Source organism: Zeus faber (assembly GCF_960531495.2).
Source record: "Zeus faber genome assembly, chromosome: 20".
Classification (NCBI taxonomy): Eukaryota; Metazoa; Chordata; class Actinopteri; order Zeiformes; family Zeidae; genus Zeus; species Zeus faber.
In genome coordinates, this window is record NC_137207.1 from 24,063,176 (window position 1) to 24,080,571 (window position 17,396).

General features: G+C 45.0%; 1 protein-coding gene across 1 annotated transcript in view; it reads left to right on the forward strand.

Moving 5' to 3' along the window:
- Positions 1-12,897: 12,897 nt before the first annotated feature.
- LOC307245662 (heparan sulfate glucosamine 3-O-sulfotransferase 3B1-like) overlaps positions 12,898-17,396 on the forward strand; it is a gene marked incomplete at its 5' end in the record, with an annotated part of 35,041 nt that continues 30,542 nt past the window's right edge. The window contains one exon of the mRNA XM_080021309.1: positions 12,898-13,403. Coding sequence (XP_079877435.1) covers positions 12,898-13,403 — 506 coding nt within the window. The remainder of the gene's footprint in view (positions 13,404-17,396) is intronic.

The following is a 17,396-nucleotide window of genomic DNA, read 5'->3' on the forward strand; positions in this document are numbered from 1 at the left end:
AGAATCAAGCAAAATTGCAGCCGGCGTCCCTTATACCCGACCGCCCGGTGTCCAAAGCGTCCCGGGCGTTTCCTGCCGAGCGCGGCAGGAAACGCCCCCCTCAACCGGCAACGAAGTACCTGGTTGAAATAAAGGGCTCCGGGGCCGTTTTGGTGGAAGAATCCAAGCCGAGCCTCCCCGTGTACGTCGCGGGCCAGGCCACCGCCGGGGCGGAAAAAGACAGCGGTCAACAATTGCGTTGGGGCTCCAACGGGTGGTGGACCCCTCTGAGAGACGGTCTACATCCTGGGGATCATCCTCATGATCCCCCCCCCGCACCCCATCTCCGCATTCTCCACAGGGGGGCAGGGGCCAAACGTGACGCGTTGGGCGGCCGTGAGCAAAATAGAAGCCCAATCGGCCAATCCGAGGTGTTAACGGTGAACTCCACCCGCGGGTGGGCCGACGGGGCGGGGTCGGGTGGGGCCCGGGCCGGATCTAAAAAAAGAAATAAAAGGATCGGGGGGGGGGGGGGGGGGCCACGTCTTCGCATTCTTTCCGAGAGGCGAGAAGAACTGAAAAAGAGTGGGACAACATCAACACCGGCCGGATCCCAGCGAATACACCGCGCCCTAATGAGTCGACGGGTCCTAACGGGCATCTGCTCGGACGCCTGCGGCCGTATCTATATGTGTGCGCGGGTGTTTATGTGGCCGATGTTCTCCCAGCCCATCTGGTGCCTGCGTGGCCGTAGTCCGTCCACCCGGCGCGGCAGCGGTACGGCGCCGCAGGACGGCGACAATGACGGCAGCCATTGGGGATCGTTTGAGAGAGCGGACGGTAAACAGGGTGGTGATAGCGGGGGCTGAACACCGCCAATAACCCCTGTTTGGGGCCGTTAACGGTTAAGTAACTGGCTGTCTCTTTTGGAATGATGTCATCATACACCCAGAGGAGGCGAGGCACAGATCCATACCGCCGTCCAACAATCCCATCAAGCGTTTATGAAAACACAGAAGGGATATTAACCACAGCTATCGGTGTCGCCGCAGAGCCTGTCAATGCGGCTGACGAGTAGCGCGGCTCCGTATCCCCCCCCCACGGTCGGAGCCCCTTCTGCCCGTCGTGCCCGTTGTCTCCATCAGTCACGCGTACTGTACATCCAGCCCTCCGGCGGCCCGTCCCCAAGGCACCGGCCCTGGGGGGGGCCAAAGCCTCATCCAAACCGACTGACTCTGACATAAGCCCCATGCGGGATTCCCCAGGTGCTTGGGGGCCCATGACATCACATCGGCGTCTGAATGAACACAGCGGGGACTTTGACGAGGAGCCGGTTGCCGAGACCAGTCAGCGAAAACAAGCTTCGGGATCATGCGTCAAGCCAAAGAAAAAAAAGAAAGGGCTCCTTCCAAATAGCCGGCGATGGGGGCCAAAGCTCAGTTCGCCCGGCAGCTGAGTTTGGTTAACGCCTGGAAAAACTTAGGGATTTGGAGAGGCGGCGGGGAGGGCTCCACAGCGTGGAATGGTGTAGACGGTGTAGACGGACGGTGCGAGGACGGGGGCCACCGGCGGCTTTAAGGGATATGGGCGTCTGAATGTGAAGGCAGATTGTTGATACGGAGGTTTATGGTTCATCTCTTTGAGCTTTAGGTTTAGTGTATATTGTCGATTTTTTTTCTGTTTATTGTTCATCTAAGGATCATTTTTGTTGTTTATTTTGAAATTTTCTCTTTTATTATATTTTTTATTGAGTGATAATGAGCTGTTGACACTGCAATTTCCCTCCGGGGAAAAATCTGTCTGTCTGTCTGTCTGTCTGTCTATCCATCTGTCTGTCTGTCTATCTATCACTCTATATATCTGTCCGTCTATCTATCATCTATTTGTCTGTCTATCTATCTATCTGTCTGTCTATCCATTTATCTATCTGTCTGTCTGTCTATCTATCTATCTATCAATCTGTCTGTCTGTCTGTCTGTCTGTCTATCTGTCTATCTATCTATCTGTCTATATATCTATCTATCTGTCTGTCTATCTATCTATCTGTCTGTCTATCTATCTATCTATCTATCTATCTATCTATCTATCTATCTATCTATCTGTCTGTCTGTCTGTCCGTCTATCTATCTGTCTATATATCTGTCTGTCTATCCATCTGTCTGTCTGTCTGTCTGTCTGTCTGTCTGTCTGTCTGTCTATCTATCTATCTATCTATCTATCTATCTATCTATCTATCTATCTATCACTCTATATATCTATCTGTCTGTCTATCCATGTGTCTGTCTATCCATCTGTCTATCTATCTCTGCTCCTTCTAAATAAATAGCCGGCGACGAAGGCTGAGTTTACTTAACGCCTGGAAAAACTTTGGGGGATTTGAGGGGGACGCACCGACGTCTGACAATTTGGAAAGGCGTGGGAGGGGGAGGGAGGGGCATACATATTCAAAAGAAACAACGTTCTTTTCCACGGCGTGAAACGGCGTAGACGGTGTAGACGGCGTGGACGCGTAGACCGACCGGGGGGGGGGGGGGGGGCGTCGGAAACAAAGCGGGTGTTTGTGCTGCGAGCTGTCAGCCTTACCTTATTAAAATGTCATTGAGTCTTAAACTGCATATTTATGCACCGCTAACCAGCGCCCGATGGCAGAGCTGGTACCTAGCTCGCCCTCTCTCTCTCTCTCTTTCTCTCTCTCTCCCTCCCTCCCTCCCCTCCCTCCCCCCTCGGGCTGAGTCACACTGGCACTGTGTCGACCAGAGATAAGCCTTATTACACAACGTTTGCGCGGGGCCCCTTTTGATTGATGCCTCTGCATTATTATTACGTTCTGCCGAGGTAATGTATTCCCGGGGGTCGGCGCAAAAGGCCTGTTTTAAATTAGTTGTGTCAAATTGCGGCGGCAGAGGTGTCGCTCCCACCTCCCCGACGCGGGCGATCGAAAGTGAGGCGGGCGTCGGCGGGAGGGTGGGGAAGCTCGGCGACCGCTCCCCGGCAATTCCCCATTAAATGATTCGGCCGCCTCCCCCGGTCCGGGCGTAAAATAGACTTTCCCCTCGCGTGGCGGGGCCTCGCCCTCTTTTGGGGGCTTGTGGGGCGGCGGCGGGGGGGGGGGGGGTCCTGTTCAAGTAAGATGGGTTTTTGCAGCCGCCGCTCCCGTCAGTCCGACTGAACCGGGGTTATCGCCGAAAAATAACAAAAACCTAACACGTCCTTGATGTAATCCCCCTTCTCCTCGGTCTCCAGGCAACACCACCACCACCGCCGCCACCACCACCACCACCACCATGTCTACATCCATTAATTAGCACTTTCCTTCTCTCGCACGGATCCGCAACCCCCATTCTTTCTTTCCTTTTTCTTTTTTTTTCCTGGCCCGCTGCGTGGTGTGATGTGGCGTCATGGTTTTTCTTTTCATTTTCTTTTTTCTCTTCATTTCCTCCCCTCGTTTCGCAGCGAGCATGGAGCCACATCGCTCCTCTGGACGTTCGGGCCACGTTGGCTGTTGAGGGTTCGGAGAGTTATGTTTAAATGACAGTGAGGGTTGTTGATAAGGGGGTGATTGTTCGTTTTTAGGGTTATTTTAATTGTTATTGATATATTTTTTTTTTCAATTCTTATTCTATCACTCTATCACTCTATCTATCTATCTATCTATCACTCTATCTATCTATCTATCTATCTATCTATCTATCTATCTATCTATCTATCTATCTATCTATCTATCTATCTATCTATCTATCTATCTATCACTCTATCTATCACTCTATCTATCTATCTATCTATCTATCTATCTATCTATCTATCTATCTATCTATCTATCTATCTATCTATCTATCTATCTATCGATCATCTATCTATCTATCACTCTATCTATCTATCTATCTATCTATCTATCTATCTATCTATCTATCTATCTATCTATCTATCTATCTATCTATCTATCTATCTGTCTATCTGTCTATCTATCTATCTATCTATCTATCTATCTATCTATCTAAGACCTATGATGTGTGCATGTGTGCTTCAATATATCTATTGTGTGTATTACTGCATTCTAACTACTTACTAAGTACTTACTGACTACATACTCATTACTTACTAACTACATTCTAATTACTTACTAACTATTGACTAACTACTTGGTAACTACATAGAAGCTACTTTCTAACTACTTACTACTTAGTAACTACATACAAACTACTAGATTCTAACTACTTACTAACACATTCTAACTACATAGTAACTACTTACTAACTATTTACTAACTACTTAGTAACTTCACACTAATTACTTACTAATTAGTTACTTAATAATTACAGTACTAACTACATTCTAATTACTTAGTGACTACATAATAACTGCTTACTAATTACTCACTAACGACTTACTAACTACATTCCAATTACATACAAACTACTTACTAATTACTCACTAACTACTTACTAACGACATTCTAACTACTTAGTAACTACTTACTAACAACATTCTATCTACATACTAACTACTGTCTAATTACTCAGTAACTATTTACTAACTACATACTAACTACTTACCGATTACTTACTAAATACTTGCTAACTACATTCTAACTACTTAGTGACTACATACTAATTAGTTACTAATTACTCACTACTTAGTAACTACATACTAATTACTTATTAACTACTCACAAACTACTTTGCTACATTCGAACTACTTAGTCACTACATACTAACTCCTTACTAATTACTCACTAACTAATTACTAACTAAATGCTAATTACTTACTAACTACTTAATAATTACTCACTAATTACTTACTTACTACATCCTAACTACTTCAAAACTACCTACTAACTACGTACTGACTTACTAAGTTGAAAGCATAACTTAGACACTTATTTTGGACTTTTGTACATATACAAATTGAAAAAAATCTAAAACTTATAAAAACATGTTTTTATTTGATAAATCTACATGTTCATATCATATGTTCATATCTACATGTTCATATCATATGTTCATATCTACATGTTCATATCATATGTTAATATCATATGTTAATATCATATGTTCATATCATATGTTCATATCTACATGTTCATTACATATGTTCATATCTACATGTTCATATCATATGTTCATATCATATGTTCATATCTACATGTTCATATCATATGTTCATATCATATGTTCATATCTACATGTTCATATCATATGTTCATATCATATGTTCATATCATATGTTCCTATCTACATGCTCATATCTACATGTTCATATCATATGTTAATATCATATGTTAATATCATATGTTCATATCATATGTTCATATCTACATGTTCATATCATATGTTCATATCTACATGTTCATATCATATGTTCATATCATATGTTCATATCATATGTTCATATCTATATGTTCATATCATATGTTCATATCTGTATGTTCATATCAACATGTTCATATCATATGTTCATATCTATATATTCAAATCTAGATGTTCATATCATATGTTCATATCTATATGTTCATATCTATATGTTCATATCCATATGTTCATATCTACACATTCATATCTGCATGTTCATATCTACATGTGCCTCTGAATTATTTTCGTTTCAGGTTGGGAAGGCCTCAGGAATATGGATTTCTATGTATGTGTGCAATTTTTTCGCACGGATCCAACGACTCCCAGGAACATGTGAGTTTTATAGTTTTTACAATCAGCCACCGCGTACTTCCAGCCTTCAGCAGTTTTTTTTTATTATACCTTGAATTATCTAATTTTAATGTTTCTCCCTTTTAAAAGTGCAGCGTTACATCAGCCTATTTGGAAAGGAATGTAAATGACAACGCTGTCGAGCTGCCTGCCCTCCTGCTGCAGCGTGTGTTATTCAGTGGGTAATCGTCTGCTTCTGCACATGAATTACCTAAGTATCCAACCCTGTCCCTAAGACCTGCTTTTTTGGAGGAGTCAGCAGGCCTGGCGCTTGCCAAAATTACCCCCATTTAGGTTACTAAAAATTACAGGGAACTTTACAAATCTGGCATAACTGACGGTCTGCTACTGTAAAAAGGTCATCATTTGGAAGGAAACAGTTGCTTCAACCAGTGTTTCCAAACCTGTTTTCTGGCACAGTTCACTTTTTACAACAAAATATTCCCGTGGCACTACACCACCATCCTGTCAGCCGCTGGAAAACTTCACAAAAACGTCACAAACACATAGAACCGTGTTAATTATTATTACGGCCTACTTATCGTTAGTAATGCAAGACTCACAATGATTCGTAAAAACGATTCGTTCGCAGTGAATAGATCTTTCAAATGATTCGGGAGTCACTCCTGCAATCCTTGACCCCCCAAAACTGAAAATAACCACTGAGGACGAGGTTTAAACACCATTTTGAGTATATTAAACGATTCTTGAGACAACAACTCGGAGCCGAACCGACTCTTCTGTCCCTCGCTGCACCGACCGAACCAAACGAAACCGAGAGTCGGAAAAAAAACAAACGACTCTTTTCACCGAGCGACTCGTCAGGAACGGGATCTCAAAAAAAGAGTCGACACCTTCAATCACTCGTTCTCACTCTCAGGGTGAAAGCTGCCCTGATCAACACAGAGCTGCCGTTCTGCTGGAACCGATGAACTAGATGAATTAGAGCGGCCTTGCAATTTTCGATCCTGCAGCACAAGAGCTAGTTTCCATTATTTATGTGTCCTTAATTGAATTTGAAAGGTTTTCACGGCTCGCCTCGCGAGCTCTCACGGCACGGCGGTCGGGAAAACAATGGCTTGCTGTCGGGCTCCTGAGGGGAGTCGCGATGTGCACCGTGATCGCTGTTTTGGGCGAGAAGGTTATAACTGCGGCGAGGCTTCATCGGAAATAAAGGTCTCGGCGATGCAGCATCCATCACTTATCCTTTGATGATGTGTTGTGGCTAAAAGGGCGTGGCTCACGCTCCGGCTCTTGTCGGCCGATCACTGGAGGCAAACACTCCATTAGACGGGATCCCTGAAAAAATGAAAACAATGTGGTTTAACCACACAATAACTTATACTTTAAATGTTTTTTTCCCCTGAGTGACCCCCATATTTCTCTGATGTAAATATTTTGAGGTCGGGGCGTGAGGTCGGTCCTAGTGTCCTCGTTTAAAACACGAAAGATGGCGGAGGCGGAGGCCAACTCTTATCGCCCCGGTGGAGATGGGGGAGTTTATTGCCTGATTGACGATGAAAAATCACCTCGGAGCATAATTTCCTCCTCATCAGCCCATTCGGTGTTTGTAATTTTGGAATGGGAGAGGCGAGTGTTGTGCTTTAACAAACATGAGACTCACCTCCCTGTATTAATTAGTGAATGCAAATTAACTCAACGAATTAACTCGACAAATTAACTCAACACCGACCATCAGATTAAAGTCCATCCATCAAGATGGTCCAGTTCAAAGACTGAAAGATTGTAGTAAGATTCAGTAGTAGGACTTTCCATATAAGAGCGTTTTATACATATATATAAAACATTATACTGTAAATATAACATTAATATTTAATATATGTTACATAAAAAAATCTGTATCTATATATCTAAAATCAATATATACTGTATATATATACTGTATATATATATATATATATATATATATATACGGCTCTGTGGAATATTCCATTGACTGGTCAATTATTTCTGAATAATGATGGTTGTCACGGCAACTTCTCTCTCGTCTTCACGCTCCTGGTTTCCCTCCGCCTACATCATAATGCAAACTCTATATTTCATTTTCGTAATTCACCGTATAATTTGCCGTCGAAAATGAACCCCCAGTTTAGTTGGATGACCATGACGGGTGTTCATTTGAGAGAATGACCTGAAGGTACACGGCCGTACGTTATCCCTTACGTCGATGGCACAGTATGTAGTGCGACTCTGGGCACCGCCACGTACACAGAATCACCACGTTATGTAACCCACCACACCACACCACCACCGTGCGTTCCCCACGATATCGACGGTGTCACCATCCAGACGATTGATACCCGATATATTGGTCTTGGAAGTATCGCCCATTTTGGGATATTGAGCAATCTGCTCAGAGCCAAAAGTTAGTACTCAGCCTAAAGTTAATACAATTTATGAAATATTGTGAATATGCCGATATATGGCGCCTGTGTATTGATACGGTATCGTGATATATTGCAGGATACTTTTATTTGTGCCCCCACCTAGTGGTGCCACAAAATTTAAACTTGAACTTAACGCCTCATGCTCTCCCTAGGAATCCTCCCAGCGGGATCCAGTGTTTTTAGAACGTAATATTCCCGCTCCAAGGTCTGCCTCATGCGTATTTCAGCGTATAACAAATCATGACAATAATAATAATTCCAACCTCGCAGCGATGACGGCTTTCAGTCATGAGTCGCTTGGGTGGTTATCTCTAAAAGGTAAAAAAGGTTTGCTTGGAGGCATCGCAGGTGGAGATCGTGGAACCCATATCTCAGCTCGACTCGCGTAGCGTCCATTTGTCACAAGCGCCGGAGTAATATCCGCCACAGCGTTGTCTATCGCTGCATCTCTGCTTCCTGCTTGGCTTTTTGGGAGTTCATTACCGCCGGCGGTCTCCGGTCATGCATCACTCTCAGCCCACGCCCTCAGGTCTCCTCCCCCCGTCTCCCCCCCCGAAAACGACTCTTTCCCGCACAAAATGATCCCAGAATCACGGGGACCTGGATGCTCACATGTCCGTCACTGGACAATGCGGATCACACGACCGCGCGCGGCTTTTTAATGAGCCGTCGGTGTTAATCCTGCATCTCCCGAAACCATCTCCACGTCCCGGCCGCCGCCCAGGGACCGGGGGCCCGAGGGAGCGGGAAAAGGGCCAAACTTGGCGTGAGTTCCCGGAGATATGTGAATATAACTTAAAATAACAACCCTCTCTCTCTCTCTATCTCTCTGTCTCTCCATCATGATGGACTGAATCCTGCTGCCTCTCCCAGGAAGGAATGTGGTACATTTTTTAATGCAATAAAATTGCAATTTTAATGTGTTCTCATTAAACCATCAACCAATCCATCAACTTTTTTCTAAATTCGTTAATTATATTTTCTGTTGTTATGAAGCTTAGTAAATTACACCATGTCAGTGTAATATAACAGAATGTAACTTTATATATCCTATATATATGAATATATATTATTCATATATGTTATTTTAGTATTTAATGTATTCAAATTGGTTTCTGTGTATTTTGGGGGGCAAACCACCCACTTGATGAGCCTTAATTTGATTAAGGAGAATTTATTGGATTTTCCAGAGTTGATAGAAGTCCACAAAAGCAACAAGAACTCTGATTAAGTGCAATATTAAAATATTTTCTCCAAAATGCAGCAGAGCAGTGAATACAAAACCATCCTTCATTGGACGGAGGTTTTTTTGTATGACATCATGACCATCCGAGTTGCGAGTCTGTTTTTAATCTTCCTTTACATTCTAACTCAGAATTAATTGACAGCTTAGGTTAATATCACCTTAAATCGGGTCAAAATGAATCTGTTCCAGGAGATTAACCAGCGGAGCAAAGTAGCTGGAAAAAATTTGCTTTTTCCCCGAAAGTTTATACAAGGAACTTGGCATAAAATTCCATCGATGCTATATCCACTTGTAAATCTTTGTTAAAATAGCATCTGTTTCAAGCAGCGTTCCTCCCAAAGGAGTCATTACGACGTCGCCCGTTTGACGATATATTTCTACACGGTACAGAAAAATCCTTAAAACTTATGAAAGCCGTTCGCCGTCCAAGGAGTCGGTCGGTGGGGTTGTCCAACAAAACTGGGGATGAATTCTGAACCCTGAAAAAAAATAAAAATAAAAAAAAATCAAAAATATATTCTCAGGTTTTTATGGCCTCGGATTTCAGGTAAGAAAAAAAAAAAAAAAAAAAAAAAAAAATACCCCAAGAGCCATAATACCGGCAGTAAAGACGTCTCCTCCAGGCCGACAGCTCCCCAACCTCTGTGATAAACCTGTCTGAAGGTTATGTGCGCCGTCAGGGCAGAGTCGAACCACTTGGCCTCAAGTTCTTCCCCAACTCCTTTTATAGCGAGTCAGAGAGAACTGCGAGGCGTCAGGCCTGTGTGTCCATTGAACCCGGCGTTTCCCGACCTCCTTTCTGCCGTGCCACACTTTTTTTTTCACAAAAGCCACGCGGCGATCCTGTTAACCCCAAAAACGTCACAAATAGTCGGGTGCTGCAAGACTCGCAAATGTGCTCGGACGCCAAGACCATTTCTTTGAACGACTCAGGAGTCCGACGTCTGAATACTGAGGACCAAATTAAAACCCACGGTAAAAAAAAACAACGCCGAGGCATTTGGCAAGTGTGAGGGAACAAAATCATTCGAGTGAGGATTGCATTCTCGACTCAGAGCCGAAACCGACTCTCCTGTGCCCCGCTCGTCATTCAGGAAGTCCTCCCTCGCTCACCGTGCCCTACACCGACCGAACCGAAGCGAAGGGCGAGTCGGAAAGTCCAACGACTCTTTTTACCGAGTGGCTCGTCAAGAACCGCATCCCAAAGAAAAGAGTCAAAACCTTTCGTCACGACTTACGGTTCTCACTCCAGTTTGTTCTGATGAACACAGAGCTGCTGTTCTGGATGGAACCCATGAATCGGTGCAGCCTGGGAATTTTGATCTTGCAGCGCAAGAGCGCTCACGTGAGATTCCAAAAACGTTGTCAGTAAAAAGCGCCGGTCCGGTGTGTGTAATTAGTAATTACACCCTAAATGCTGCATTCCTACCGTATTGGTTTTTTTTGCTGTTCTATTATTTACTTTTTTTGTTTGTTCTTGCTTCCATTGAAGGAAGCGGTGTCCCGTTACACTGTTGCATTTATTATTATTATTTTTTATTTTACCTGTGCTGTCGGCATGTTTGGCATCCAGGTACAACACAGAGTACTTGAGGCCATTTGACGGGGGCACTGTATTCACTTTTAAATCTTGTGTATACCAGTCTTAGAACACAACCTCCAAAATCTCGTTGTTTTTTTTTGTTTTTCAGCATTTTTTCCTCGCCGATTAAAATAAACGTATTTCTTATGTTGGTGCCGAAAACAGTTTTAAAAAGTGACATTGCTGCAACACCTGACCTTTGGTAAGTACAAAAAAAAAGGTTTTTTTTCATTTAAATGGTTTGCTCTTTTACCGCCGGGCATTAAAAGTCACCCGTGTTCGCCCGTCTTGAATCGGATAGGGCGGATGTGGAGAAATTTGACCCGTAGCTGTGAAACAATTCAGGGGGTTGAGGTGCGATGGATGGAGTATCTCTACGGCGGTGTCTTTCCAAAAAAAAGACAAGAAAAGACAAAGCCACGGGGGTGGGACGTGTTGGGACGCCCACCCACCCCCGCGTATTGTCCCCCAACACGGGCGGAGACATCTGCCAGCGTCTGAGCTCTCCATCCTCCATCCTCCTCTTTCTGGTGCGCTGAGCTGTGCAGCATTGAAGCACTGCCCGCACATTCTCATGCTAATGCACCGAAATGCTACAGCAGATGTGAAACATTTGGTTCCCTTCTTGTTCCCTTGTAAAGGAATAATGTGCCCTGTTATCGTGATTATACTTTGTTTTTGTTTTTTTTTGTCATCTGACACAGAGGGAGACAGAGAGAAAAGGGTTCACAGCAGAGGCCATCTTCCTTGGTGGCCCGACGGAGTAGCGCGTCTGCAAGGTATCGGGGAAGTTAAATGCAATACTTTTTAAGACCTTTTTGAGACAGATTCTTGGACAAATCACCGTTTTCTCATTCAATAAAGTATTGCAGGTAAGCACTACATAACATTACGCATTATGGCGCAGAGTTGGGTTTTAGGTATTAGGTAGAAGTAGATTAGACAGACAGACAGACAGACAGACAGACAGACAGACAGATAGATAGATAGATAGATAGATAGATAGATAGATAGATAGATAGATAGATAGATAGATAGATAGATAGATAGATAGATAGATAGATAGATACTTTATTCATTACGGATTAACAACAGAACACTGCAACACAATAGGCAATAAAAATTATAATAATAATGATAATAATAATTAAAATAATAATAATTAAAATAATAATAATTAAAATAATAATAATCATAGAAATAATATAAACAAAAAACTGCCAGTCAACACATTTTTACAAAAGTGAATAGATGGATAAATCAAACAAAATGTTGTAGCTGAAATCCAGGCGTCGTGAATTCACATTGAAGACTTCTTGTTCGAGGCCTAATATTTGTAAATCTGAGATATTTAAGGACTTTTTAAGGACCTGCAGACACCTTGGCACATGCATTTTCTAATCATTTGAAAACCAATTTGTCATTATAACTACCAGGGATCATATTATAAGGGATCTCACTACCCCTTAGCAGTGCTTATTACGACTATTCCTACGAAAGGGGCCTGAAAATCATGATTATTATTGGATTTTTCAGGCGGCCCGAGGCGCCGTTCTCCCCCAATTCCCTCGGATCCCGTCGGCGCAGTTTACGGACGCGCCTACCTCAATTGTGATTGGCCCGCATCGAGCCTCTCCCTTGCTCCGATTGGTCCGCAGACCCGTCGGTCACATCGACCCGACAGCGACGACAGAAGTTTACAACTCCGCGCGCACGTGCGGAGGAGAGGACCCGGAGCCGCTCGGTGCTGATGGAGCAGCCACCGGGACCGGGAGCGGGACCGACCGTTTAACGGCTGCTCGGGTGGACTCCAGTTGCATCTCCCACGGAAACCAGCAGGTGGTTCGGCGAGTGGGGTGAACCGGACCCCGGACCCCGGACCCCGCCTCGGACTCGGACCCGGAACGGGACACATGGCGGGGCGACCGGGGGATGCCCGCGTAGCATGGCCGTCGCCGCTCGACCGGCGACCCGGGGACCGTCATGTCGTGTAGGGACCCCACGTCCCCGTCCCCATCCGCGTCCCGAGGCGTGTCGGGGCCGGGGAGGCTTGTGCTCATGCTGGGCTCCCTCCTCACCTCCCTGCTGCTGCTGCACCGCCTCACCGACCGGTGCGGCACCACCACCGCCACCGCCGCCGCCGCCGCCGCCGCCACCACGGTGAGAGCCGCCGGGTTCGGGGTCCGGCTCCACGGCTTCCCCGCCGCGGACACGCGGCCCCCCCGCGGAGCTCCGCCCGCGGTGTCTCTCCTCCCGCCGCCCGTGGACGCGGCGCCATCTCCCCGGAGGGTGTCGCCGCGCCTCCGCCCGCCGGGCGGCGGGGGGGCGGCGGCGCGGCGGAAGCTGCCGCAGGCGCTGCTCGTGGGGGTGAAGAAGGGGGGCACGCGCGCCCTGCTCGAGTTCCTCCGCGTGCACCCTGACGTCAGGGCCGTGGGCGCGGAGCCGCACTTCTTCGACCGGAACTACCAGCACGGACTGGAGTGGTACAGGTGAGAGGGGTGGAGGAGGGAGGGGAGGCGGGAGGGGTGCTGGGAGGGGTGGGGTCAATTAAGATTAGATTGTAACGGGGTCATTTAAGGTGAGGTCGGAGATGAGCTTCCATCAGACCAATTAAGACAAGGCCGCAATGAGGTGAGATCCAGTGACCAAAGGGAAGAGGTCGGATGAGGTGGGATGAGGTGAGATGAGGTGGGATGAGGTGGGATCCAGTGACCAAAGGGAAGAGGTGGGATGAGGTGAGATGAGGTGGGATGAGGTGAGATGAGGTGGGATGAGGTGGGATGAGACGAGGGAAGTGAAGGAACCGCCGGATGAGATCAATTAGATGAGACCAGGTGACGGGGTTATGGCCGATGAGGTGGGATGACATAAGGTGGGAAAAGGGGGATTCGAGGTAAAGCGAGAGATGAGATGAAACAAGGAAATTTGAGGTGAGGCGAGGTAAGATCATACAGCGCGGGGAGAGGTGCGTGGGGAGGGGGAGGTGGAAGTAGGTTGTTTGACGAGAGGGAAGTGATGAGGTGAGATGACAGTGAGATGAGATGAGAGAATTTAAGGTCAGGTGAGAGATTAGATGAGGATGAAATTAGGTCATTTGAGGTGAGGTGCGGGGGGGCGATCGGATAAAATACGATTGGATGATATAAAATGATGTGAAGATGGAGATGAGACGAGAGCACGTGGAAGGAAATTTGGGAAAGCCGTCGGCTTGGAGAATGAGCGGGATGATTACGTGACACGTTCGTGTATTATAAATGACGTATACATATACTTGTGTAAATATATATAAAGTTAAAACATAAAGTATTATAACGACGTCCTTCTTTTCTTTCTGGAATATCATCACGCTGGGTTTCTATTCATCAAAGTCACGTGGTCTGGCCTGAATACACTGATAAGTTCATAATAACTAGTTGTGCTCAGGGCGACATCATTTCTCATTTTTACTGTTGTGTGTGTTAAATAAATGGCTGGTGGTTAAATAAATGGTTAAAACTTTACTCACTGTCACAAAGGTGATAAGTAAAAAAAAAAAAAGAAAAGACGTTTAATCACAGTTTCCATCGAGCTTTAAAAAAAAACCAATAAAAATGTATTAATTTTCATTATATATAGCTATTTTCTCTGTCTGTGCTACATGTTATTCTTGAATAAAACATGAATAAATCTTAAAATCCAAAAAACAAAAACACTGTCAGCATAAATTAACGTATTTGCTTAATTACGTTAATGACCTGTTGAAAAATCACAGATTTTATTATGAAGATGTACAAACTTTGCCTTATTTGCTCCTGTTTCATAATAAGCACGTGTTTCCCATTGGATTTGGCCATGAACTTTAACCAAACTTTGCAATGAATTAAAAGTAAAATTTCCCCACATGATGTTAATTTGTATTAATTTTCCTTTTCTAACTATAAGGACAGGTTCAACTGTTTCACAGACATACTGTACATGCTGCAGCAAATAAGAGTAGAGCGAGAGCGGATAAAATTTGCCTCCATTATTTTGTAATCTCATAAAGTAAAACTATAGGATATTGGTTTTTATGACCCTACACACGTCAAAGCTGAACTTGATGAATTTTACAAGTTACATTCAATAAAAAAAACAACTGATTTCATACACAATAAATGTAAGTTTTATTTCAACTAACCTCAATTTACTTAATTTAAACTTGGCCGTTGGGCGCAGTCCAACGGAATTCAAGCATTTGAAGAGGTTTTCGTCCGGTGGAGGGGAAAAAAAAAAAGATAATCGGAAAAGAAATGTTCCACAGCGGATCCAGGTCGTTTCTGCCTTTTTTTTTTTTTTTTTTTTTTAAATACAAAATGATCATTTGGAGAAAAGAAAAAAAAAGAAAATCTCAGATTCCACTCCAACATATATTTACGCTGCCTGGATGTCTTTATCTGCTTAAGTAGGAGTTAACATTCGCCCCGCATTCCCCTGGCTCCCAGTCCACAGATTTGTGATTGATTTTATCTGTCACTTTGTGTGCGCGCGTGCGTGTGTGTGTGTGTGTGTGTGTGTGTGTGTGTGTGTGTGTGTGTGTGTGTGTCCAAAGGCCTTTTTGGGGAATAATGGCCCTCCTCTTCCTTCTCGGCGGCTCTGTCTAATGGGGCATTGCCGACATGGCAGCTCTGTTATTAAGAAGGATTAGTGCTGTAATGAAAGGTTACCTGAGTGTCTCCTGGGGTATAATTCACCTTTTGATTGAGTTAACACCACACACACACACACACACACACACACACGCACGCACGCACACGCACACAAAAACACAAAACTTTTACTCTCGCCCTCCCCACCCCTCTCTCACCCTCTCCCCAAATCTCACACACCTCCCCCCTTTGTGCCTCCCTGAGAGTGAACACTCTCTTTTCGCCATCACTCTTTCACAACCCGTCTGTTTACCTATTCATCCATTGTGCGGTGGGGTTTTTTATATCCATGAGGGTCCCATCTATCCCGGGCAGTTGCCAAGATTCGCCTGGAATTTGGACCGTGCCTCCGAGGACCAGGGCCCTCCAAGGCCCCCGGTGCCGGTTACACTTAATGCTGCCCATTAAAAAAAAAACAGAAGAACCCTTGAATCGGGGGGGGGAGTAAATAACGACTAGAACAGTGCACGCCGCACTCTTTCAAGGAGAGGGGCATCTGCTCAAGCTCTGTCCTAAAATGTCGGCGAGTAGGGTTGCTATACTTCTTGTTAAGTGCTGGATTTTTTTTTTGTTGCGAAACGCCCCCTTTTTGGATGCCGCTCGAGAGACGGCCGGGAGGTTTCTTTTTTCACCAGGCGGTGACAGAAGTCTCATCACCTCAACTGAAGGAAGGAGATTTCGAGTTTTTGAAATGTTTGTGCCGAGGCCTCGGCAAGAGAAAAAAGAAAAATACCCCCGAGAAGATGAAATGGTGTCGTCTTTTGTCGTTCGTGCCATGTGAATTAAAGATTTACTCTATGCAAAATATATAAAATACTCCAGAGAACGATGGAAAATAAAATACCATTTTCCCCCAGACAACTGCCAAAATTTAAGACGTTTTTTGGAGGATGAGGGAAGCGAGGGAAAAAACAAAACAACAACAAAAAAAAAGCGCACAAAAAAAAGGCCTCCAAACTGCAACACTGTTGGTGGTTGTGTGTGAAACAAGGCCAGATTTCTCTGTGACTAATCACCGCGTCCAATTTGCCGGAAATATGTGATTCTTTTCATTAGCGACTGTGAACTCCTCGAGGCGTTTGTCCCAGGGGATTAAGGCTCCTTTGTTTCCCGTAGTGGCTGATATGTGTCCTTAGCATGAATCGCCGGGGCCCGTCCTGCGGAGAAATGTTTTGGGATCCGCGATTTACACCTCGCGCCCTTCAATTTGACGTGGGAATATCGGCAGCTTCGCGTTTGTGGCCCCGTTGGCGGGGTTGAGGGGTGTCCAGCGGCGGCGTTGAAACCGTGTTGTTCATTCTCCACCCAAACCTGCGAAGCAAAGTGTTTCTTCCGCCCCGACGGGTGAGATGTCACTTTTAAGACATTTGCTCAAGCTTTTCAGCCGCCTCACCCTGCGAGCAGCTCTATTCTGATTTCATGGAGTTTATTTCCCACCGGGCTGCACCCATTAATGTCACTGCGGCTTTTCTGACTTTATGTTTTCCAAGCGCTGCCAATAGCTGCGCAGAACCCTGTCTCATCCATCCTCGTCTTTTGGGAACCGCTTTCTTTCATTTTCGAGCTTTTTTTTTTTTTTTCTTCTTTCTCTCTCAGCGTAGCTTTCTGGGTGTTCCCGGCCGGCGTTCCCAGCATGCTGAACTCACTCCCACCAAAGTGAAATGCAATCAACTTGAGGTTTTACTGAAGTGCTTTATACCGAAAACACCCATATTTTTAGTTTGTTGAATAAAAAAAAATGTAGGCACATGAATGTTTTATATTTGCCGATTATGCCCCTTGGGTAATTTTGGGTTCGTAAACAAGAAACCGTCGCCA